The sequence below is a fragment of the Girardinichthys multiradiatus genome, chromosome 8, assembly GCF_021462225.1.
Source record: "Girardinichthys multiradiatus isolate DD_20200921_A chromosome 8, DD_fGirMul_XY1, whole genome shotgun sequence".
Taxonomy (NCBI): domain Eukaryota; kingdom Metazoa; phylum Chordata; class Actinopteri; order Cyprinodontiformes; family Goodeidae; genus Girardinichthys; species Girardinichthys multiradiatus.
Window position 1 is genome coordinate 35,211,474 of NC_061801.1, and position 26,567 is coordinate 35,238,040.

At 38.8% G+C, this 26,567-nt stretch overlaps 2 protein-coding genes across 3 annotated transcripts in view; one reads left to right on the plus strand and one right to left on the minus strand.

Moving 5' to 3' along the window:
* The window catches only part of rxraa (retinoid X receptor, alpha a), a 156,573-nt gene extending 151,686 nt beyond the window's left edge, over window positions 1-4,887 (plus strand). For both annotated transcript variants that reach the window (XM_047372393.1, XM_047372394.1), the window contains exon 11: window positions 309-4,887. In XM_047372393.1, coding sequence (XP_047228349.1) covers window positions 309-456 — 148 coding nt within the window. In that variant the 3' untranslated portion in view covers window positions 457-4,887. The remainder of the gene's footprint in view (window positions 1-308) is intronic.
* Window positions 4,888-7,741: 2,854 nt separating this feature from the next.
* wdr5 (WD repeat domain 5) lies at window positions 7,742-18,651 on the minus strand. The gene is made up of 14 exons (XM_047371767.1): window positions 18,459-18,651; window positions 15,561-15,670; window positions 15,340-15,448; window positions 14,365-14,438; window positions 14,188-14,277; window positions 14,004-14,093; window positions 13,783-13,866; window positions 13,644-13,699; window positions 13,489-13,535; window positions 11,862-11,937; window positions 10,098-10,131; window positions 9,729-9,803; window positions 9,532-9,619; window positions 7,742-8,337 (listed from the first exon to the last, which is right to left on the minus strand). Exons 2-14 carry the CDS (start codon window positions 15,636-15,638, stop codon window positions 8,237-8,239), a joined length of 1,002 nt encoding a protein of 333 aa, XP_047227723.1. The 5' UTR covers window positions 15,639-15,670; window positions 18,459-18,651; the 3' UTR covers window positions 7,742-8,236.
* Window positions 18,652-26,567: the final 7,916 nt, after the last annotated feature.

A 26,567-nucleotide genomic window follows, 5' to 3' on the forward strand; every position in this document is an offset into this window, starting at 1 on the left:
AGATGAATTCAGAACCACGTCTGCAAGCACACCTTGGTATAACATTTACTTTTAATGGTTTCTGACTACGTATGTCTAAAACAGGTGGGAAATGCTTTCTATGTGTAATAAATAAATAGAAAAGAAAATTAGATGTAAACAAATGTGTGCAACCACAGAGCGTACCGTAGCAGACAACCAGCTTCAAGGCAAAAATGTTCAGAAAGAAATCCCTTTCAGTTTACTGCTCCTGTTCACATGTAGAATGCAGCCCAAATTTCACCATTTATTTAAGCCATTAACATCTTCTCTTTCTATGATCTGAACAGGTTTGCCAAGCTGTTGCTACGGTTACCAGCGCTGCGCTCCATCGGGCTCAAGTGTTTGGAGCACCTTTTCTTCTTCAAGCTGATTGGCGACACACCCATTGACACCTTCCTCATGGAGATGCTAGAAGCCCCTCATCAAATGACATAATAGGAGTGAGCTCTCCTGGTCCTCAACCTCATAAACCCCCCACTCAAAACCCCGAACATGCATCACCCCAGCTGCCTTGGATCAAGAGCATCTCTACAAAGGGGCAGATTTTTATAAAAAAACAGACATCTCCCTTCCTACTTTAGTCCCACCATCCATCATTTCTGTTCACCAACTCTCTAAAGTGTTTTGAAACATGGAATCCATCATGCTTATGGGTCTCTTTTATACTTTGTAAAATATATAAATAAGAAAAATATCTATGTATATAAAAATAAAAACATCAACGTGAGTGACGAGACTCGACTGAAATGGGGGCGACGACATAAACATACTGAGCCATGGTTTTCGTTGTACCCCCCTGGATAACAAAACAGCAGAGATGATCAGAGTTTTTTAATGCCCACAGTACTCACCAAAACCACGACGATGTCACAAGTGTTGTGATCTGGACAATCGTAGATTCTCTGGAACCTCGGGGACGTTTAATCTTGGATCTGATTCTGCTTTTGCTTTTCAGTTTTGGAAAAAAAACAACACATCAACGCAAAGAAACTTGTCTATTCAATCTGACTGAACACGTCAGTTCTTGCACTAGGTGTTTATTTTTTGGAAGAGTGAGCTTGCGGGAGTTCTTGTTAAGAAGTAGCTTAACAAAAATGCAAGTTCTCACAAACCTCAGGTCTCTGGCCAATTCCAACAGACCCTACCAAGTCTTACTGTACCAGCACTGTGCAGCATTAAAGAAGGATGTCTTAGCAGTCCACAAATGAACCCTCAAGTACTCAGAATGAGTTTGAAGATGCTGTTCAGTACAATCTGTGTAACTCTCTGTGCCCATAAACTGATGTAAATTAGCTTTATGCGACATGAGCATCTCTGGATGCTCCAGGAGGCCTCCGGCAGGTGTAGAGACAACTCATGTCAATGTTTTTCAGACATTTCTTTGCCTCAACGCTCAGTCCCACACGAGAGGAAATGTCATTGTTCTGTCAGACTCTTCTGCCAAGCAGACACACCTCCAAACTCAGAAATCCCTCTGCTCATTGCAGTAAGCATCACTTTTTTTTTTCATCATCACCTCATATCTACCTGTACTGAAAGCTGCAACAGTGTTGACCTTATTTTCAGCAATGCACAAATACCTCTGTTTCCACACACACATGCAGCTTTAGAGTATACAGGAGAAGCTCTTGTTTGTTGGGGCAGAGCCATTATTTGTTTGTTACTTGGCACTTAACCTCATGACAGTATAGTTGGGTTTCTAAATGGAGAGCGGATGTTGATGTGATCGACCTCTGCGGCAGAGTTTGGCACTCACTCGAAAACGCCTCAGTACTTTTACTCCTTAAAAGAACACACACATTCACTCTGTGCACTTCTCTGGACAACCAAGTGACATTTAAGTTGAACTGAAATGTTAAAAATCTTTACATGTAAATGTGTTTTGTGTCTGTATTCTTTTAGTGTTTTCCTGATTTTCTCTACATGCTGCAGCTGCTGCAGAACTATGCATAGTGTTCATTTCCAAAGACTGTCCACAGAGCGGCGTAAGGAGTACATGTTTGTGAGGTTTTCAGATATTGATAGTCACTTTGGTTTAACCACCTTCAGATAAACTAAATAAATTGGTAGCGGAAACCATTAGCTGAAAAGATTAGCTTAAACCATTAGCGGCTCAAAGTATTTGCTGAGATCTTTAGATAATGGTGCATTCCATTTGTACTTAGAAGTAAAATTTCCCAAGTTAACAGTTGGAAAAATTAGCTAAAAGACTACAAAGTCAAGCTTAAAATTCAGTATGGCTGTTGGTTACATAATCGGTATGGATACCTCCAGTAAGTCAACCATGAATTGCAGTATTGAACAACATCTGGCAGTGTTTGAAATGCTGAGAAAAACATTGTTTTTGGCTTGTATTGTTACTTGTAACCACATTGGTTTTAGACTTATACAATTAGCAAATCCTTCTGATTTTTGACTCCTTATTAGGAAAAGGTTGTTGGGACTGCTACCACTTTGAGGGCCAAGTTTGGACTTCCCTGAGAAATGGAACAGAGCCTAAAACCACTTGCCAAAACCATTTGCTAAAATGTCAAATGTATTAGCTAACGGTACATCCAATTTGTACTTGGAAGCTGGAATTTATAAAGCTAGCTTGGTCGTGTAGCGAAAAAATACATATATCCCACTGGTTTCTAACTTGAAACTGCAACCGTTAAGTTACGGGTGACATCATTCGTACCTTATAAGTTTTGACTTCCAAGGGAAATGGAGCACAGCATAAATCGACTAGCTAAACTAAGGGTTAGTTTAAACAATTTGCCTTAAATGTTAGCTAATGGGACATCATATTTGTACTAGAAATATAGAATTTCTGAATTTCTAGTTGGAAAATTAATAGACACACAGGAAAGCTTAGAATTCTGCCCTGGAAAGTCTGAGGTTTCTCATCAACCCCAACCTCAAAATCCATTATGGCTGCCACCTACATAACCAGCGGTAATAGCTCCTTTAATAAACTGTTGATTTTGCACATTCCGATATTTTTTCTCCCGTAAAATCAGTCGTCAGTGGTAGGGCTGTAAGGAGATCTTGTCATACGAGATCTCATGATATTAAAACATCACGATATTTCTTGTTGCGGTGACTACTATCTTGCACTAGCCAGTTGCGGTCAGAATGGCTTCTCCTGATGAAGTTGTAAAAGAAGATGCCCCAACTAATCTTTAACCTTTGTTTGGCAACATTTTGGGTTTCCAGTCAAATTATACATTGTGTGTTTAACTATAGAATGTTTGGGCTTGAGCCTAAAAAATTCTCAAATCCCACTTAGTTTTTAAAACTGTAACTGGCATACGTTTGAAAGTGCCGTAATTTTCGCATCCCGTGTCTGACTTCCTCGTTGAATAGAACTTTGAGAAGCCACAACCGTTAGCTTTAAGTCAGTTGGTTAGTTAGGGCTGATACCCTGCTCACATCCACTAAAGTTCCAATTTTGAGGTAAACACCAGGCACCATAAATCTAACAGCTAAAACTTTAGAAATGTTGTATTGTAATTCTTGCAAACTTTGCAGCACCTAATATACCTGACACTCAGGAAATGGGAAACAAAAATCAGAACAATTTTTATCAACTGTTGAATGAATGCTATTTATAGCATTTTACGATAAGCAAAAGCAATGTGTGTATAAAGGCCCTATTGGTATTTTGCCCTGCCTGGGTTGGTACTAAGCAGTCTGGTTCAAAATAGACATCTTATTTAAGACTATATGGGTTTGACCAAATACAGCCCATGTCAGCAACACCCTATGTGAGTCTCATCTGGGTCTCAGATGAGTACTTAAAAAATCAGTTCAAACTGATTAACACATCTTTCCCTGCATTAAATCTATGTTGGCAATTAACATTAGGTTTTTTTGTAACCCAGGGACAATCCTTTTAGGTGCCCATTTTCCAGATCTTTACCTACCCACGTGGATGCTGACTGGGTCAGCTCATCACTATTTCCTGTTCCCTCTTCATTCACCAGAATCTATAATGGTAAAATTAAAATGTAAGAGTAAGAATTACAAAGGAAAACGACTGAACTCTACGAGCGGTCAGATATTGACCGCTTTCATTGCTCCTTTTCTCATACCTTTAACTTCAGTTTTTCTTCTCATATAAATTCCCATACTTTTCCAGTAGCAACATCGAGACTTTCATAAGAATCCATAAATGGGCAGAATACGCTTAAATTAGTTTTTTCTCAGTATTTTGGGCTAGTTAATGTTGTTCCACCTTATAAAACCGAAAAGTCAGCTCAGAAATGTCAGATGTGATAGAAAAGAAAACATATATACTGTGTGTGCTGGATGCCATGATTTACCTTGAGTTGAACAAAAGTGTGGCGGTGATTTGTGTACTGTGAGCTCCCTCTGGTGAAAGGGAAGCAGTGCTGCAGCATTACTTGAAATTGTTTTTTAGAAGTTTTTAAATAGACAAACAGAAGGCACCTTGTCATAGCTTTCTAATTGACACAGATGCTCTACGTCAAGCAGAAAAACATTACATTTCTCATCTGAAGAAGAGAAAAGTAGCAATAACTTCAATTTAACCCAATAGCATGGTGTTTATTGCTAAAATGAACCTAAGCAAGATGTGTTCTTGCAACCTATACAGGTGACAGTATTTCCTGCCAGCTTGAGCTCCGTTTACAGTATTTATATTTCAGGAAAACGTATATTTGTTTCTCTGATGCGGAATATGCTTTGTATTTTGTAGAGCGTACCGATTTGAATTAAGAAAAACTTATTTCAAGCAATCAAACACTTGCTTCCCCAACATTGAAAATGAACATCCTTCGCATTTCTGGCTGACTGATTGAAGTTTGCGTGCGATCTTGCAAAAGCCATAATAAGTGTATGATGCGCCCCCCCCCCCATCCATTCTATGGATGAAATATCCATCCATAGAATGAAAACCTAAATGGATGCTTTGTAACCTAAAGCTATATTTTGTTAATATGTATATGTGTATATATTTATATATATGTATACATCAGCGGATCTGCTCATTAAATATTCCAAAACTGAAAATGGAAAATCTGAATTTCAAACTTTTCCTAAGGTAGGGGAGTTTAATGGTGTTTTTATTATCGGGTGGGGAGGCTTCGGATTTAACTTTTATTAAAAACAAAAATGATAATTAAAAAAAAATAATAATAATCCACCAGCAGAAGCGCAGCAGCTCTGGGCTCAAAAGAAACCAGTTTAAGCCGTTTTCTGTGACCTCAAAAAATCAGGAGAGGCAAAACAAATCAACTTTAAACTCTCCAAAATGTATGTGTTGCTTGGCAAATGTATGTTGAAAACTTGTAATCAGGAAAAGCTGAGCTTGTGACACAATCAATGCTTTGTTTGTTGCATAGACAGTTAAATGTTCTAGTTTAAAAACATGAAAAAAAAAAAAAAACACTTGGGAAAAAGATCTATTTTTGTACAAAGGTAATTTTATCCTCTGCTTATTTACTCTGTTCTTTTCCTTCTCCTCTGTGGGGTGTTTGATTCGTTGTGGAAAAGCTTGCTCGGTTTCAGACTGGAATTGTCATTTTGCGGGGAGGAGAAGCGAAGAATTGTCCGCTTTGGCACTTTGGTAACTGTGTCGCCTTTTATTTTGCCATTTTCAACTTGTCATCGCAAGATGGGAAAAATCTCTCATTGTATTTTTATTTTTCTGTTTTTAAGAAGACATGTTTTGTCATCTGTTGTTGTTTGTGGGTTGTTCTGATGTTCTATCTCATGGACAGAAACTAAAAGTTATTAAAAAACTGAACTGATGATTGTCCGTCCATGTATTGTGTTTTTATTTGAGAGAATGACAGACTTAACGATCTCAGGTGGAAAACTCAGACATCTCTCTCCTGAACGACACTCTCCATCTCATTCACAGGGTCCCAAGTTCTTCTCAGACCAGATGGAAGACATACAGGTTTTTGTCATTATACAGTGATATATTTTAAGTAGTTGCTTCTGATAAATTTGATGATTGTGGCTCACAGCTAAAGAGCAATTTCTCAGAAAGACCAACAAAAAAGGCAAATCTTAAGGTCATCATGGCTGACACAAGAAGCTGGCTTTCACAGAGTATAGTTGAAAATTAAGTAGAAGGAAAAACTTGTAGGAAGTGGAAAGGCATAGAATCCAAGCTGCTTGAGGTCCAGTGAGAAGTTTCCACAGTCAGGGTTGATTTGGGGAGCGATTTACTTGTGTTGGTCCACTGCTTTAATCAAGTCCAGAGACAGTTCTCATTTCAAGGTGTTAAAATTCCATGAATCTCTAGAAATGCGCCGCAGGGCGGCACCATTTTTTGGTCGATTGTTCCCTCTATGTTGGACCCTGTGCAGCAGGAAGGATACATTTTAACAGATACTTTTTACTTTTGGATATTTGTTATGTGCCCCGCCTCTCGCCCATAGTCTGTTGGAGATGGGCCCCGGGCACCCGTGACCCACTACGGAATAAGCGGTATAGAAGATGAAGGATGAATGAATGGATATTTGTTGTTGTGCGTAACCATGGCAATTTTTTTTTTTTTTTTTTTTACAAGGAGCAGTTGTTTAACATCACCAAAGCTCAAATAATACCTCAACTACAAACCCCAAATCCCCGATGAGTTGAAAAGGAGGTGCCATTGATGCAGAGCAAGAGCAAAAAGAGAGGAGGAAGTTCAAACCATCTCTTTGTTCGATTATGATGGGCTGTGTGAGATCATTAGGAAACAAGTTGGATAAACTCCAAGCCCTACAATGACCCAGAGTATCAGGGATGCAGTATTATGTGTTTTACTGAGACAAGTCTGCATCATATCCCTGACTCCAGTTTGAAAAACTGAAGGGTTATGACTAACCAGGTAGTCATCAGGACAAAAACACCACCACTCCTTTAACTCTGTACACCTCAGACTCCAAGTACAAGTCAGACTCTTGTCATGTACAGAAATACTCCGATGACTCTGCAGTTGTAGGTTGGATCAGAGATGGACAAGAAGCTGAGTACAGGGAGATGGTGGAGCGCTTTGTGGCATGGTGTGGAAACAATCTCATCTTGAACGTGAATAAAACAAAGGAGATGATTGTAGATTTTAAGAGAAACAGAAATAGATCAAACATTTCTGTCATGGGAGAACAAGTGTAGGTGATGGAGTAGAACTACCCTGGTGTTCACCTGGACAACAGACTGGAGATGCTGTGAAGCTCATTTCTAAAATATAAATCCTCTTTTTAATGGTGTTCAATATGGTATTAACATTTTTTAACCGAATATTGAATTTTCATTAGCTGACAAGCAATTGAAATGTATACCTCAGTGTATAAATCTAAGAGCATAACCACATCATCCAGAAAAAGCAATGAGACTCTGCGGTTTCCAAACCAGAAACACAATTTACACAACATCAAACATACAAAACTTTATTAGAATGCAGATTATATTTGAGCTGCAAATATTCCACAGAAATCCAGATTAACTACAGAAACCGGATGTAGCTTGTTGTTTGAAAGAGTTGTGACCTAATTTAGCAGAGCCTGACCAAAAAAATGGTTTCAGTATATGTACAAATACTAGAACACAAAAACTGGTTGCTTGTACAATTATCCTAAAAAAAAATAAAACAAGGTTTAAAATTAAATCGCCACACCAAGTTAAACTCAGTTTTAAAAGGCATTTTGAAAACATAAAAAAAAAAGATATTGTGACAAATATCTGATATTTAGAGAAAATAAAAACACAATATTGGTACCACTTCTTTTTTCAGTTTATTAAGACCAAAGCTTAATGTAAATATCTCCTCTTCATTTAAATGGTACTTTACAGTTACACAGACAAATTAAAAGGACAACAGGAATCATACAAAGGCCTGGTAATAACATTTATTGTACAGTAGCTGTTATGGAGCAGAGAGCCAAATGCAGTCAGAAATACTGAAACAGATGAATGCTTCTTTAACACGATTAACTTTTTTTTTTTAAAGAGACAAATAAACCTGACACTCGTCATCAGGTGTGAGGAAGATATTCACTGCCAAGCTGATTGGTGGTTGAAGCGATTGACACTCCTTGCTCAATTTCAGTTAAAGTTCTCTGCATCCGTCGGGAACTCCATTAAAAAAAGGAAGGTCCTCTCGTTTTACAGCACAATGTAGAAAAAAACCAAAACAACATATATATAGAAAGGTGAATAGGCCAAAAGCCCCCCCCCCCCCCCCCCCCCCAAAAAAAAACAACAACCCCCAACTGAATTAGCAGTCGCTTTTCCATAGCTTGATGGTTTTGTCGTTTTCTAAAGCAGCAGATGCGATGATGTTCTCTGTTGGGTGACAGGCCGTCGATATGACGACGTCTGCTCAAAAAAACCAGAGGACAACAAATTAGACCAGAGTGTACATCTACATGATGAGGCGCTGACAGGACAGGAAATGACTCATCCCCTGCTGATGTTTTATACAACCCCTGGGAAAAATGATGGAATCACCGATCTTAGAGGATGTTTAGTCGGTCGTTTCATTTTGGCGAAAAAAAAAAAAAAAAAGCAGATCACAGACATGGCAAAAAACTACAGTCATTCTAAGAGGCAGCTTCCTGGCTTTAAGAAACACTAAAAGAAATCAAGAAAAAGCATTGTGGTAGTCAGTAATAGTCACCGTTTTATCTCCGACAGCAAGAAAAAATGATGGAATCATAAAAAAAGAACACTTCAACACACCACTAGTACTTCAATTCAATTCAAAGATACTTTATTGATCCCCAGGGGGAAATTAGAATTCCACTTTTCTGCACCACCTCTGGCTGTTATAACAGCTTGCAGTCTCAAAGGCACGGACTTAATGAGTGATAAACAGTAGTCTTCATCAATCTGGCTCCAACTTTCTCTGACTGCTTCTGCCAGATCAGCTTTGCAGCTTGGAGCCTCGTCATGGACCATTTTCTTCTACTTCCACCACAGATTTTCATCTGATGCAGATGTTAGTTTTGGGAATGAAAGTTTCCAGAGTGATTTCATAATTCTTCCTCAGAATTGAGCGATTCCATAATTTTTTTCGTCTGTTTGTGCTAAAACAGAGACTGTTACTGACTAATGTTTTTTCTTGATTTCTTTAGCGTTTCTTAAAGCCAGAAAGTTGCCACTTAGAATGACCGTAGTTTTTTGTCATGTCTGTGATCTGCTTTTTTTTCACAAAATGAAACAACCGAATGAAGGTCCTCAAAGACCGGTGATTCCATCACTTTTGCCAAGGGTTGTAGCCTTCTTACTAAGATCTGAACAGCCCACATTTTACAAAATATAACCGCCCTTAAAGTCAAGCACAGAGGTGCAAGCATTATGCTTTGGGCCAATTTTCTGCTCTGGTTCCAGGATGGCTTTACAGTACTGAGGATCCAATTTACTGTAAGACTAATGGGATCTAACTTATAATGCCCAAGCAACAACGGGGTGGCTGAATAAGGGGCACATTGTGGTTTTGTTTAAAGTAAGAAAACTTCGCAAAGTCAGCAGGGGATGAAGTACAGTAATTACACAATCCGTCTGCTATACCTGTGTGGCCCTGGAGTTTCTGCACGATCTCCTTTGTCTGTAGGTTCCAGATGTAAACCATGTTGTCCTCAGAGCCTGATACAATCCACTGCAAGAGAGCAGCCACATATTCACGTTTACTCACACGTACAAAGGTTCTACTAAAAGGAAATAAAAGGAGGATACAATAAAAAGTTCTCAGTGAGAAGAAATCCTACCTTCCCCCCGGTGACAGAGAAATTTGCAAAAATGCAGTACTTTTCGTTTTTATGGCCCGTGTATGTCTTCAAGCACTGAAATTATAAGAAGCATTTAAAAATCAAACATCTATTTCTTCCAACAAAAGCATTGTTGCTCCATCCTGCCTTATCCTACATTTACCGCTCTCTTGGAATTTCCAGCAGGTGAAATTCGAGGCCATGAGAAAAACCAAGAATGTGTATCTTGCAGGCAATAAAAGTGGATTTTAAAGTCATTCCTGGTATAAAAGTAATTCCCATAGAATTTCTATATCTTATTTTTTCAGAAATTGCCCAATGAATACAAATAAACACATTTAAAATATCGAAGAAAGGAGTTCTTCTCACCTTTCCTTTGCTGTAGTCCCACAGCTTCAGCGTGCTGTGAAGACAAACCATGCAAATGATTTTAAAATGTAGAAGACATTCCAGAATACAGCTAGTTGTGGTGTTGTGCTGCCCCCTGCAGGTGAACATCATGTACAACCTGAGAGATCAGCATCTACAGGTCCTTCTCAAAATATTAGCATATTGTGATAAAGTTCATTATTTTCCATAATGTAAAGATGAAAATTTAACATTCATATATTTTAGATTCATTGCACACTAACTGAAATATTTCAGGTCTTTTATTGTCTTAATACGGATGATTTTGGCATACAGCTCATGAAAACCCAAAATTCCTATCTCACAAAATTAGCATATCATTAAAAGGGTCTCTAAACGAGCTATGAACCTAATCATCTGAATCAACAAGTTAACTCTAAACACCTGCAAAAGATTCCTGAGGCCTTTAAAACTCCCAGCCTGGTTCATCACTCAAAACCCCAATCATGGGTAAGACTGCCGACCTGACTGCTGTCCAGAAGGCCACTATTGACACCCTCAAGCAAGAGGGTAAGACACAGAAAGAAATGTCTGAACGAATAGGCTGTTCCCAGAGTGCTGTATCAAGGCACCTCAGTGGGAAGTCTGTGGGAAGGAAAACGTGTGGCAGAAAACGCTGCACAACGAGAAGAGGTGACCGGACCCTGAGGAAGATTGTGGAGAAGGGCCGATTCCAGACCTTGGGGGACCTGCGGAAGCAGTGGACTGAGTCTGGAGTAGAAACATCCAGAGCCACCGTGCACAGGCGTGTGCAGGAAATGGGCTACAGGTGCCGCATTCCCCAGACCTGGGCTACAGAGAAGCAGCACTGGACTGTTGCTCAGTGGTCCAAAGTACTTTTTTCAGATGAAAGCAAATTCTGCATGTCATTCGGAAATCAAGGTGCCAGAGTCTGGAGGAAGACTGGGGAGAAGGAAATGCCAAAATGCCAGAAGTCCAGTGTCAAGTACCCACAGTCAGTGATGGTCTGGGGTGCCGTGTCAGCTGCTGGTGTTGGTCCACTGTGTTTTATCAAGGGCAGGGTCAATGCAGCTAGCTATCAGGAGATTTTGGAGCACTTCATGCTTCCATCTGCTGAAAAGCTTTATGGAGATGAAGATTTCATTTTTTAGCATGACCTGGCACCTGCTCACAGTGCCAAAACCACTGGTAAATGGTTTACTGACCATGGTATCACTGTGCTCAATTGGCCTGCCAACTCTCCTGACCTGAACCCCATAGAGAATCTGTGGGATATTGTGAAGAGAACGTTGAGAGACTCAAGTCCCAACACTCTGGATGAGCTAAAGGCCGCTATCGAAGCATCCTGGGCCTCCATAAGACCTCAGCAGTGCCACAGGCTGATTGCCTCCATGCCACGCCGCATTGAAGCAGTCATTTCTGCAAAAGGATTCCCGACCAAGTATTGAGTGCATAACTGTACATGATTATTTGAAGGTTGACGTTTTTTGTATTAAAAACACTTTTCTTTTATTGGTCGGATGAAATATGCTAATTTTGTGAGATAGGAATTTTGGGTTTTCATGAGCTGTATGCCAAAATCATCCGTATTAAGACAATAAAAGACCTGAAATATTTCAGTTAGTGTGCAATGAATCTAAAATATATGAATGTTAAATTTTCATCATTACATTATGGAAAACAATGAACTTTATCACAATATGCTAATATTTTCAGAAGGACCTGTAAATGACAAAGAGCAGACACTGCGCTGCAAACACTCACTTATCCAGAGTAGCAGCCAGGATGTATTTCCCATTGGGAGAAAACTTCACAAACGAAACAGGAGGGTTGTCATCATCTATTAAAACCAGAAGCAAAGTTCGAAAAACAATCAGAACGTGTTATTTTATTCTGACGTAGACGACAGGGGCATCTCATTACATCTCAACATCTCCGAGGCACCTTAAAGAACAGCTGCAGCTGGATTTGTTGGTAACCATGACAACATTAGGAATGATGGTAAGATCTAAAGTTCAACTCAAAGAAATATTTTATGCTGGTGTATCTCGTTTATTTCAGCAACTTAAAAAGGTGAAACTCATATGAATTTATATATTCAAGCCTTTGATTTAGTTAATTTTGACTATTACCTACAACCAATGAAAGGATTTTTAATACAGGCGCAATCGTGGGGCAGACTGGTGACTTGACGGGTGTCCATCAGGCAGTCAGTAAGGGTGCATTCACACTGCTGGTTCAGTCCAGGGATCAGTAAACGTGAGAAAATTCCCACCTTCAGTTGGCCCGGTTTGCTTTCACGGAGATTTTTTAGGCCGGATCAAACAAAATCATGCAGTTGCCACAGATTGTTTTGGGGGCATTGTTGCGCTGATCAAGAAAAAAGCACAAAGAAAACTTTCCTCATCAGGGCCTCTGTTCCTACTTTGATTTGCAAATGTAGTTGTGCGTCTGAACCTCTTCACTACGTCACCCAGCCCCACGAGACATTTTCGGACTCGCTCTTTACTTTGATTTTCCTTCCTTTTTGCTTTTGGTACGCTGACCCGGCATGCATTCACACTGCAAAGCGTACCACTGCAGGACCCGAATAAACCTTGCTGAGACCGACAGCTGTAACCGTGCCAGGGTTCGGGGATGTGTTCACACTCGCACGACCTGCTCCAGAAACCGGACTCTGGCACGGTACAAAGCATTCCAGATGTTTGCTGTGAAAGCACTGTAACACACTCCAGAAGTAAACAACAATTTAAACAAAAATGCTGTCCTTTCCGAGTACTGTATGGAAAATTTGGTAGAAGGAAAAATTGTGATAATAAAAGGGGCATAAACAATAGGGAGAACTGCAGCCTGAGGACTGTGAAGTACCCTCATAAGGAATGTGAAATTTATAGCACATGTTCTGGATTTCTGTGTGTGGTGTCTCTTGGAGCCCTGCCTCCAGCCCCAGTCCACACCTTGTGGATCTCCACCAAGCTACACCCTCTTTTTCCTTCCACTTAACTTTCTATTGTGAAACCTTGATTTAGCACTCTTGCAGTAAGTGTATTTAGCCATGACCTTTTGTCGCTTGCGTCGGGTATCAATGACTGTAGACTGGACCACTGCCAAGTCAGCAACCTTTCTGAGGATTTTGGAGGTCAGTATTAGAAATCCTTTTATTGGTCTTCCATAATTTTCTTAGAAACTGAATTACGGATTTTTATTAACTGTAAGCCACGATCTTCAAAATAAGCAGAAATAACCACTTGAAATACATCACTCTGCGATATAAATCCGTACGAGTTTCACTTTCTGAATGCAGTTACCGGAAAACGATTCAAATTTATTTAGAAGCATCTTTAATAGTGAGGTGATTGGATTAGGAGCAGCAGGAGGTGGCTGATCTTACCAATGAGAGTTTTTAAACACTGCCCTGACGCTGTGTCCCAGATTCGGCTGAAATAAAAACAAGCATTCGTTAGGATGAGTAATTGTTAGTCGGCAGGACAAACAAGTCATTGAGTTTTAAATTGAAAACAGAAGCCCAGCGTGGAATTGACTCACCAGAGGCCGTCGTAGCTACTGGACACAATCAGAGAGCCATCTCTGTTGAAGTGAACCTGTAAATCCAGGCAGATTTTAGTTCCGATTTTCCTCTTTCAGTCTAACAAATAAAATGCTTTCAGAATAGAAGCAAACTCACAGCAGAAACGGGATCGGAGTGAGCCGGCAGTGTTTTCAAACACTTCCCAGTCTTTACGTCCCATATCCTTACGCTCTCATCGAACTAGAAGCCGAAAACAGCGAAACAAACGGGATCAAGGTTTTAATCGAAGTCACTTAAAGGTTTGCTTCTAGTGAGAGCTTTGGCTGCACTCATAACATCTGCTCTGTATTTCTGGTGTGTGTTTCTGCAGAACTCACCGATCCCGACACGATAAGGTTGGACTGGGGGTTGAAGTTGCAGCAGAACACGTAGTTGCTGTGGCCTTTCAGGGTTTTTAAGCACTTCCCCTGGATTGAAACAGAAAGTGCTTTAAGTGTCACATCTGTTAATCACAGCAGTGCAAGTTCAAGAGGAACTTCCACCCTCTTTAAGCCTTCTTACCGAGTTGACGTCCCAGATTTTTAGGGTTTTGTCGTCAGACGCCGACACCAGGAGGTTGGAGTCAGAAGACCAGGCAACGTCAGAAATGCCCTGCAGGTTTAGAAGGTGTAAAAAAAGGAATCATGAAAGAAGCTTTGAGGACAAACTGGATCATGTAGAAACTGAAGCTCTACTCACGAGCTTGTGTCCAGATATAGTTTTCTCAAACTTGCCATCATACGCTCCCCAGATTTTAATGAGTTTATCAGCAGCTGCAAACAGAACACAGCAGTACCGTCAGGGCTGTTTAGAAACACACTTAAAACAAATGTTGCAGAATCGCTGAGAAGAGGAAAGTAAGAAATCTGAAAATCATTAATAAAACGATTTTAGAACTGAGGACTGAAAATCTGTTGTCAGTAAGAGGAACACACAACCTATTTAAATGTGCATGGCTTGTAGATTTGTAAATCACCTAATTTGACCTTCTTTTCTTATTATTCCTCTATAGTTATTAGTGTAGACTAATATTGCTAATCTGAGACCTGGGGTGGGATTTGTGGGAATCCTAAAATGAGTGTGAAAATGGCCACACCCAAACATTTGCTCTGTGTGCATAAGTAACCGGGTTGGGGTGGGATCTCGTTATATTGAAACGCTACAACATTTCTCACCAGAGTGAAGTTAGTCTCATGAAACGCTATTCAGTGGCTGCCAGGACCTGACCTTACCTGGTAAGGTAAGAGAAAGTGTCGAGTCCCAGGTATGAAGAGAGTTCAGCTTGAAACCTGCTGTATGTATGTTTGAGACTTTTATTCTTAAAAGTGCTTGGCTGACTTGTACTTGAAGCAGTCTGTGCGCAACGCTTTTCGTCTTTAAATTGTTCGGCAGCATGTTGGGTACCCCGTATTAAAAAGAGACAGTGATGGAATGACATGCAGCAGCACCACATTAAATGGATATTTCACAATTTTCATCGAGACGGGTCTGTATTTGAACCTCTAGATTAAAACATAACATATCTAAGAGTTATTAAACCATACCAGGATAAATCCATGCTGAACAGAAATGACTTAAAATGATGTTTTATACAAATGAAAGCACAAACCCTCAATACTTAACTGGCGTTAGGATCACCTTAGAATTAGACAGGCACAAGATGTTTAAACTCACATGAGCTGGCGAGCCATTCTCCACTTGGGCTGAACTTGACGGAGGACACGGCCTTTGTGTGTCCTGCTAATGTGAATTTCAGGCTGTAGTTTGGCTTCGCGGGTGCAGACTGTGAACGAGAGCAGCATGTGACGTAAAAGATCAACACAATCACAGCGATGTGTAAAATAGTCTGCAAGAAACAGACCAACAATCAATACTGATGTCTTAATTAGTCAGACCTTGCTTTGGCTGGCAGATGCTGATGGAACGACTGGAGGCTTAGTGTCAGTCTCTGGTTTCTTGTCTTCTGTTGCCATGGTGAGAACACTAACATTGATTGCACGCTCACCTGAAATGGAGAACAAACAGGTAAGTGGTCTGCTATGATAAATACGTCTGACAAGAATAAAAGAAGAAAATCAGACATGCACACAAACAGCAGACCCTCTTAGACATAAAAGAAACGGTAAGATATTCAGAACGGTTGCGATCTTGGGTTTGTAATCGTCATATTTGTTCCTCTTTGATCTGTTTTGAGCGTTCGTAGCTATTGAAATGATTTTCTGTGTGATATTACCAGAGAGTTTCTTGCCAAATACACAAAAGGTCTTCAATCTTCCTCCTTTTAAACTGGTCCATTTCTTTACTTATTTAAATTTTACCATTTATAGACCTGGTCTGACAAAAGAAGCTTCAATCAGAGGTGTGTAGGTTTTAATAAAGTAACCTTGTAAATGTCATCAAAATATTTAACTACCAAGAACAAAACAGTGAAGGGTCAAACTAACTCTTTCCTTCTGCCAGGTATCCAGTCCTCTCGCCCCTGCAGCTGGTTGCCCATCCTGGTACCGGTTCTGGTGGAAGTTTCTTACTGTTATAAGGGAGTCATTCCTCTCCACTATTGCCAGGATTTGACCCAATCTACTGATATCTTCCTACCGGTTTTTGGAACGGGGTTTCAATGACCTTCCGTTGAACTCTTCAGATAGTTACACCAAAGTGTGATAAAGATGTATGTACTTATATCCAAACTGGACATGCTTGCTTTCATGCAAGTTCCTTTGCTTGAAGTATCGCCATCTAGAGCTGTTAGGTCAGCACGATTTTTGGAAAACACGACATTGCACTATTATTGTTGAATATTTTGATTACAATTATCCATTTTCCTTAAAAGCCTTTTTCTTTTTCAGCATTACAATGTCCCCACCACTCTTCCTGACATCACTAAAATCTGGAGGAGTTATGAGCATAAAGGACAGTAAAAGGCCATCTTAGTGGCTAAATATGTTATTGGAAAGCAGAGTTCCAACAGTTGGCACCTGAAATTGTTCTGCCTTCCAAATATTGCATCGAAGTGTTTTGCAATAGCAATAATGTACATAATAATCCTGCAACGACGTTTTCCGATTCAACATATCGTGCAGCTCTAGGTGCTCTATAATTAAAGTCGAGATGTTGTTGAATAGTTGCTGTTTAAACACTTCTCTACCAAAAGCGAGTTGAGTAAATACACGAAATATAATGATTATAATGTTTGCAAACCACAAAACAGACAGTATGATTGGGATTGTTAGTTTTGCTGTTGAAAGTATTCCTTCACCAGTGGTTTGACTGGCCCGTTACTAAATGCTGCATTTATTTTTCAAAATGTGATTGACTGAAATTATTGTGCAATGTTTAATTGTTGAATTGAACCACAGTATGCAACTGTTTTAATAGGTGGGTTTTATTTACGGAGCAGCAGTTGTTTTTGAGGCTCTGACTTTATGCACCGACAGATTTGGAGTCGAAAAGACTGTGGTGAATGTTTCATTAAATTCATCATCACAAAAAAAAAATCCACAGAATATAGATAAAAAGACAACATTTTAGGTCCATATCACCCTATCTTAGTCAGCACCTTTTTTACTATACAGAGCAAAATATGGCTCCTATCAAAAACTTTTGAGTAATTTTATCTTAATTTCATCATTTCACGCTAGGGTTTGGATGTGCAGAAAGTGGTGTGGAACTCATGAAGATGGAAAAGAAAGAGAACTGTGAAGAAAACATGGATTAAATACCACTAACTGCAAGTTTTCCTAAAAATCACACAGCCCAGTTTTGATATTAATTCAGAATTAAACTATGACTTTTAATGTGCAAAATAATTGAAGCAGAACATAGTTTTTGTGTCAGACTGATCTCTTTAGCCATTCTTTAATCGTGAAAATATGATATTCAGGCTAAATGATGGACTACTCCAAGTTATTAAAATCACATTTGTTAAAAAAAGTTAAACTTTCATCAAAAATTGTGTATTAAAACATAATGACATCAAAATTAAATGTTATGTTAACTTTATTGATTTTGACTCAATTTCTCACAGGTTTCAATGGAAATTGAGGGATACAAATACACTGAGAATTTCATTTTTTTTTTACTCATTTATCTTGATATTATATGTAAAGCCTTTTTAATGTTCTTTCAAATTAACTCGTTTGTATAAACATCTGATATTGTAAACATGCTGAACTAAACTGTTAGCTAGCACTACCTCCTTCGATTTTAGTTACTTTAGACACTTGAGACACATTTTATATGCACAACTACATTCCTATCCTTTAAACGTTCTTACTGTATTCAGTTTGTGTTCTAACAAAGCTAACTGGGAATAAATGTAGCTGTTTCGTGTTGCTAAAAGCTTAATACCCGCAGTAGCTCAACCGTTAAGCTACAAAGTTAGCTACTGCAGCTAGCTTCAGTTGCCTAACGTTAACATTTGAATATTTTGAGAAAAGAATGTGAATAAAGACCTTAAACAGACATCTTATTTTACTTACGTTTACGTTCAAACGCAGTGTGATGTATAATGGTTCGCCGAAATAAAATACATGTGGAAAAGTAACATTAAACAAAGAGCAAGATGGGATCGTTTGGCTAAGTTTCTCGGAGATATTCAACGATAACTAAGAAAAGTGACTTCATTCCAAACACGGATACATACTAAAGAGTCGTACTAAAACAAAACAAATGCCTATTTTAACGGAGAAGCTAATGGTGGCCTGATCGTGCAGCGTAGTTAACAAGCAGCAGACACGAACGGGGGGCCATCTTCCATTCAAACAATGAGCTTTTACTTATATGCGAATACTCACGAGGATTGATGCTGATTCACGATCAGATAGTGTTTCCTTATGAAGAATAAAAACGGGGAGAAAACCCGTCCAGCGAAGCAAAGGGCCCTGCTGAGCAGCTAACCCAAACAGCTCGCTTCTTAATGTTTGCGTTGATCTAGCAGGACCTGCAAAGTAAAAGAGAAGCGGGGAATGTGGTGTGCTGAGGCACTGCGCAAGCGCGTGACGAGGGGAAGGAACGGGAACTAATAAGGGTCAAAAGCAAAAGTCAAAATGCCTTACCACTGCTACTCTTGTATTAGTAAACTAGTGTATTTCTCCTTTATTTGATCACAGAGGTAAAAAGTTATTTCATTTGAAACTATTAGAGAGACTTTACATAAGAGGAATTTGGTTCAGTAATTGTGTAAAGATAACCACAGGTCAGTAATAGTCAGTTTGATTGTTATACATTTGTACTCAGAACTTCAAAATTGCAAGAGCAGAAAAAACCAAAACAAATCCCATCGAAATCAGAATTTTACCATGGAAATTGAAAGTCCAAGGTGCCATTGCCTGTCTAAGTTCAATATACAATATGGTTGCCACAACATTTAATTTCCCTTTGGGGTTAATAAAGTATTGACTTGCACTGAATTATGTTGGTAAAGTTACAGAAATTAACTGTTCATTTGTATTCCTGATGTTTTGTATCCCATTAAATCAGAGGCACGCAGAGATCACACATACAATCTTTATTCGTCTGCATGGTTCTAAGTATTTGAATGCAGAGAATTGTTAGAAATACAATGACATCTTTTTGTATTGCTAATAGTAGTTAGATTCTCAACAATTAGCAAATCCCACTAGAATTCTGACTTGCAACAAGGTCGCCCCTTGAGTAGTGTGCGAATGTAGCGAAGAGGGTGAAAGTGGTCGTTATGTCCTCCAGCAGCCTAAGCCTATAGCAGCATAACTACATAGATAGGCGCTTATTTACAACAATGTCGTCACAAGGCACCTCACAAAGGGTCCCACTGATGGTCATTGTTATGCTAAAAACCACAATGATTGGGATACCTCTCTCTGTCAGACTGATTATAACCATTGGAAAAGAGAGGGGGTTATACAGGTAGCAGAAATGGAGGGTGTGTTTGCACCTCAACCATAACTGAGCCGGTTTAGGCTAAACCTGACTCCCCCTTACTCCAACCAACAGGGAGGGAAGAAGATGGAGGTAAAAAATAAGGAAGATAGCTCAGGATAACCTAAGCCATTCTAACTATAAGCTTTATCAAACAATTAGCAAATCCCACTAGAATTCTGACTTGCAACAAGGTCGCCCCTTGTATTGTCATTCCTAAATTTTAATTGTTTTACTTCCTAGATAAATATAACTTAGCATTTTAGTGAAAAGATTAATTCTGATTGAGAATGTCGGATATCACAGAGCAGCCCCAAGTTCAATATCCAACATGGCTGTTGGAAATAAAAAACATGAAAGTTACAGGTACACATTCTTTATTATCAGATTTGGCAGTTTTTATCACAATAAACCAGTAGCATACACAGTTGCGACCTATTTGTAATGTTCCATTAGTTTTTGAATCCGTTGAATGTAGAGACACCAGTATGAATCTGATTCTGATTCTGATTCTGATTCTGATTCTGATGTACTGCTAGCAGCAAAAATTAGCAAATACTGCTGGGTTTTTTTTAATTTGCAACTAGAATAACTTTAACTTGGGTGGAACATCAAGCTAGTTCAAATATAGGCAAAATGAATGCAGCCTTAGTCTTTAAAAAGTGTTGTCATCTCATAAACCTGCTTAATTCCTGGCTGATGGGCGACTCTAAAGTTGCCCTTAATCCATCTTCTCATTTTACCCAGTCTTCCAATTAAACAGTTTACAAATGGAAGCTGGTCTCATGGTAAATATGTCTCATTATGAATTGACTGTACTGCAATAAAAGAGTGCAATGTCACTGTGAAAAAAAAAAACTCATTTTTTACCTTTTGTGCATATGTTTTTTACAATTAAATTTCCATTCCAAAAATTTACTTTACATTAAACTGTAATAGCTATCTTTAAACCATTTATAAATTGATGATAATTTTCAGGAAACCTATAAGAAATGTTCACTGAAGCCTTTCTAAAAGCTTAAATTGTAAAAGTTTCGATTAAACTCAAGGAAATCTTTAGAGAAAGACCTCTCTATGATCCTTGAATGTTTGCTACAACTTTCACAATGTAAGTTCCAGAGAATCTTCAGGAAATGTCCTTCACGGGTTTTCTAAAGATGTGAATGGTCCAGTTAGCCTTTAGGGTGGTTGTAGTTGTAGTTGTAGAACCTTCAGGGAATATTCCCAAAAGGTTTCTTAAATGTAATTTACAACATTTACAATACAACCTTTTGAGAGTTTTTAGAGAATGTTCTCTAACTGTTCCCTGAAAATGTGTTTCAACATTGACGGTGCAAACTTTTGTGGACTTAAAAGGTGCTTTTAAGGATTTTTATAACTTTACAACCTTCAGGAAATAATTCTAGAATACTCCCAGATGATTCTTTAAAGGTTACATTATGAAAGCTGTAGATCTTTTTTATGTTACCTTTTGAGAACGTAAACAGAACTTGTATATTTGTTGAGTATTAACTTTTCTCTTGTAACAACTTAAACAGTTATTATGCTCTCAGACAAGCTTTGTAAAGTATTGGGATTTCTGGAGCTCATCTTTGGACCCACTTTTGGTGTTTTGACAGAACAAATTCTAGTGCCTTGATTTATGACCTGATACTCTGTTTGATCTGATAAAAGTACTCAATCCCCCTTCTTGTTTCCCTGCTGCAGTTCATGGCATTGTTCGAGAAGGATGGCTCCTCAAGGAGGATGAATAAGATAAGATGTATGCCGAACTCTCATAGTCAATATGTCTAGGAAGAAATTACAACAGGTTTCACCTCGGTCCCTCCTGAGTGAGCACAGGTCTCAAGGGAATTACCTTTAAACAGTTTTTAGAGAGTTCTCTTACTTTGTCTAGTGAGACACAGGGTATGGCAGGCCATTTTAACATAACAATCTGCTTTATCTGACTATCTGCAATTACATTCTGGATATCTAAAAATGATCAATCACATTTTCTTTATTTAATAGAAATGGCACAGAAAAAAAGATGCATGTTATATGTTCCTACCCAAGTATTCTGTAATGTCTTAGTAAATTAAAAGCGAAGTACCATTTAGCTATGCATTTAAAGAAGGTTTATGTTACACCAGGTCATTGTAGTGAGTAAGTGATTTAAGCACTTTGTTCTTTGTGGACTTCCAGTGTAACAAATATTTTACGTGCAATCAGTATTGTGAAAGGTATGACATTTTTATGCCTTTCCATTAAAAGAGTAGATTTTTAATCAGTAATGCCAAAAATGGCACTTATAGCATTTGGTTGAAGATTGATGTCAAGTGTCTCTGATATTTTAAAAATCACAGTCCAATATGTTATCAAAGCAGGACATGACCAGAACACGTGGGTTAGGTTAGCAGCGAAGTTATGACACCTATCATACCTGGAATCTAATCTTTGGTTTATTCTAGCAAGTTCTGCTTTAGAAAAATGAGCTCTGTGTAGAACTTTAAACTGTATGATACTCTTAACACTTTGTAAAGCACAGTGCCACATATCTTCATCCATTTCCTCTCCCAATGCATCCTCCCAGTCTGCCTTAATCTTTGCTAGAGAAGTATTCCTAAGAGATGCAACAAAATGTCTTATTGCACCTCTTAGGAACACTGTTTAGATTTGAGATCAAATGTTTAGAGCTGACAGGGGTCTGCAGTTTCAACCTAAGCCTGAGGTTGGTGTTATGTTGGGAAAGTTAGGGTCCTGGTGGTAAAAAATGGCAAATTGGAAAGAAGCAAAATAGACTGCACTGAGGAAGATAACATTTCTGTATCAGACCACCAAAACTTTTAGATACACCATCTATATACAGATCTTTCAATGTGGGGACCCCTAGCCTCTGCCACATTGACAAAATAGGGTCGGGTTCAATCACATTTTGACGGATTAGAATGCCTTTCAAGATATTTCAAACTTAATTATGGCTAGTCCGAATTCAATTCAATTCAATTCAGTTTTATTTATATAGCGCCAATTCACAACACATGTTGTCTCAAGGCACTTCACAACAGTCAGGTTCATACATTCCAATTAATCCTAACAATTGAACAGTGCAGTCGGAGTCAGTTATTTATTCAAATTGGATAAAAAGTTTTTCTATCTAAGGAAACCCAGCAGATTGCATCCAGTCAGTGACTTGCAGCATTCCCTCCTCCCGGATGAGCATGTAGAGACAGTGGACAGTCACTGGCGTTGACTTTGCAGCAATCCCTCATACTGAGCATGCATGTAGCGACAACGGAGAGGAAAAACTCCCTTTTAACAGGAAGAAACCTCCAGCAAAACCAGAACCAGGCTCAGTGTGAGCGGCCATCTGCCACGACCGACTGGGGGTTTGAGAGAACAGAGCAGAGACACAAAAAGAACACAGAAGCACTGATCCAGGAGTACTTTCTATGGGAAGGAAAAGTAAATGTTAATGGATGTAGCTCCTTTAGTCGTTTCACCTAGAAAGAAAGAACAGATAAACTCTGAGCCAGTTTTCAAGGTTAGAGTCTGAAAGAGAGCACATATAATTAGTTACAGTAAAAGCTCAGTGAATTTCCATGTCTTGGAGAGAGAAAGGTTTAAACACTAAAAGACAGGGCCATGTGGATCATCGGCAAACAATGCAAAATTGGAGAGTAGTGTGCGAATGTAGCGAAGAGGGTGAAAGTGGTCGTTATGTCCTCCAGCAGCCTAAGCCTATAGCAGCATAACTACATAGATAGGCGCTTATTTACAACAATGTAGTCACAAGGCACCTCACAAAGGGTCCCACTGATGGTCATTGTTATGCTAAAAACCACAATGATTGGGATACCTCTCTCTGTCAGACTGATTATAACCATTGGAAAAGAGAGGGGGTTATACAGGTAGCAGAAATGGAGGGTGTGTTTGCACCTCAACCATAACTGAGCCGGTTTAGGCTAAACCTGACTCCCCCTTACTCCAACCAACAGGAATGGAGGAAGGCTCCCTCCCTGGTAAACTAAGCCACTCTAACTATAAGCTTTATCAAAAAGGAAAGTTTTAAGCCTAGCCTTAAAAGTAGACAGGGTGTCTGCCTCACAGACTAAAACTGGGAGCTGGTTCCACAGGAGAGGAGCCTGATAACTAAAGGATCTGCCTCCCATTCTGCTTCTAGAGACTCTAGGAACCACCAGTAAACCTGCAGTCTGAGAGCGAAGTGCTCTGTTAGGAACGTATGGAACAATCAGATCTCTGATGTATGATGGAGCTAGATCATTAAGGGCTTTATATGTGAGGAGGAGAATTTTAAATTCTATTCTGGATTTAACAGGGAGCCAATGAAGGGAAGCTAAAATAGGAGAAATATTATCTCTCTTTTTAATTTTCATCAGAACTCTTGCTGCAGCATTTTGAATCAGCTGAAGGCTTTTAACTGCATTTTGTGGACATCCTGATAGTAACAAATTACAATAGTCCAGCCTTGAAGTAACAAATGCATGGACTAGTTTTTCAGCGTCACTCCTAGATAGGATATTTCTAATTTTGGCAATGTTCCGGAGATGAAAGAAGGAAATCCTAGAAACCTGTTTAATATGGGATTTAAATGACACGTCCTGGTCAAAAATAACACCAAGGTTTTTTACTTTACTATCAGAGGTCAATTTAATGCCATCCAGGTTAAGTGATCGACTAAGCAGTTTCTTTTTTAAAGACTCCGGTCCAAAGATGACAACTTCTGTCTTGTCTGAATTTAGAAGCAAAAAAGTTAACGTCATCCAAGTTTTTATGTCTTCAAGACATGCTTGTAGTCTATCTAACTGGTTGGGCTCATCAGGATTTATGGATAAGTAAAGCTGAGTGTCATCAGCGTAACAGTGAAAATTTATCCCATGCTGCCTAATAATTTGACCTATTGGAAGCATATATATAGTAAAGAGAATTGGCCCAAGTACTGAGCCCTGTGGTACTCCTCAATTAACCCTGGAGTTTAAAGATGATTTATCATTTACATGAACAAACTGGAATCTGTCAGACAGATAAGATTTAAACCAGCCTAGTGCTGTTCCCCTGATCCCTACAGCATATTCCAGCCTTTCTAAGATAATTTGTGATCGACTGTATCAAATGCAGCACGGAGATCTAACAGGACCAGAACAGACACAAGTCCATTATCTGAGGCCATAAGAATATCATTAGTGACTTTCAGCAGAGCTGTTTCAGTGCTATGATGAGCTCTGAAGCCTGACTGAAACTCTTCAAACAGGTCATTGTTGTGTAAATGCTCACACATTTGATTAGCAACAATTTTCTCAAGTATTTTAGATAAGAATGGAAGATTGGATATAGGTCTGTAATTTTTCAAGTCATCTCGATCAAGCGAAGGTTTCTTAAGTAAAGGTTTAATTACAGCTAACTTAAAAGCTTGTGGTACATATCCATTTACTAAAGATAGATTAATCATATCTAAAATGGGGCTGGTAATCAGAGGGAACACTTCCTTAAATAATTTGGTTGGGATTGGGTCTAACATACAAGTTGAAGGTTTAGATGAAGCTAATATTTCTGATAACTCAGGAAACTCCACAGGATCAAAACAGTCCAAACACAAATCAGGTTCTGCAGTTATTTCCAATGTTGTCTCACTTGCTGATGATGAAGTAATCATCTTCGGGAGTATTTCAAACATTTTCTTTTTAATAGAATCAATTTTATTTAAGAAGAATCCCATAAAGTCATGGCTTCTAGGAGCTAAGGGAATGGATGGCTCAACAGAGCTATGACTCTGTGTAAGTTTAGCAACTGTACTAAAGAGAAACCTAGGATTATTCTTGTTCTCTTCTATTAATGATGAGAAATAAGCTGTTCTGGCTTGGCGAAGTGTCTTTTTATACAACAGTAGGCTATTTTTCCAGATTAATTAGGAATCCTCTAGGTGTGTAGAGCGCCATTTTCTCTCCAATTTTCTAACATTGTGCTTTAAAGTACGCAGCTCTGAATTAAACCAAGGAGCTAGCCTCCTTTTAATGATTACCTTCTTTTTCAAGGGGGCTGCATTGTCTAATGCATCACGCAATGATGAAGAAACACTATGAACAAAAGAATCAATTTGTGAAGGGGCAGAAACAGAATTATTGCCCTCCACTGTGCTTTTCAGTGATAATGAGGAAATTAAAAGTAAATTTTTACATATCTGAACTAAAGAAATTTTGCGTAAGGCCCCCTAGTGCTGCCACGGAGCTGTCCAAACTGTTGCCTGCGGAATTTTGGGTGGCTGCAATTTTGCTGGCTGTTTGAAAAAATTTCACAATATTGAAGGAGCTCAGCAGCAGGGAATGTGACCTTCTACTTAAAGAATGCTTAAGAAACCTACTCTCTCCAGACACATTATATCTTTATGTGACCACCGCATATTGTGGCTCAAGGAGGTGCTTTTTCTAACAGGGGAACTTGGCCACAAAAGATTTCATGCCAAAGTTACGTTAATAGCTTGCTAGAGAAGGTGGCGCCGACAGACGCGACAATATTGTCCATTGACGGGTTTTGTCAACAATGTCCTCCATGCAAACACAATTAAGGCTAAAATCCTTATAGACTTGCTGCCAAAATGAGACATAAAACTGGGATGTTAATAATTCAAGATATCTGAAATACAAAGGCCGTCTAGATAAAGACATGTTTAAGATATATAATTTTATTGGCGGTATCTTAAAATTAATTTTGACTAGTCAAAAATACAGTTCAAGATATCTAACATAGTTTGGCCAAGTCATTATTTGCTTTCAAGATATCTGCAATTTAATTTGTACTAGTCAAATCCTAGTTTCAGATATCTAAAAGTACATTTAAGATATTTTATCTCATGACTAGCCAGAAGATAAAGCGAAATATCTCATATTTACTTTATGACTATTCATAATTTAAATTGTTGATATTTGAAATATGTTTAAGATAGTCAATTTATTGCAAATACCTTGTATTTCATCTCTATTTAAACTGACGTATTTATACTAGTCAGAATG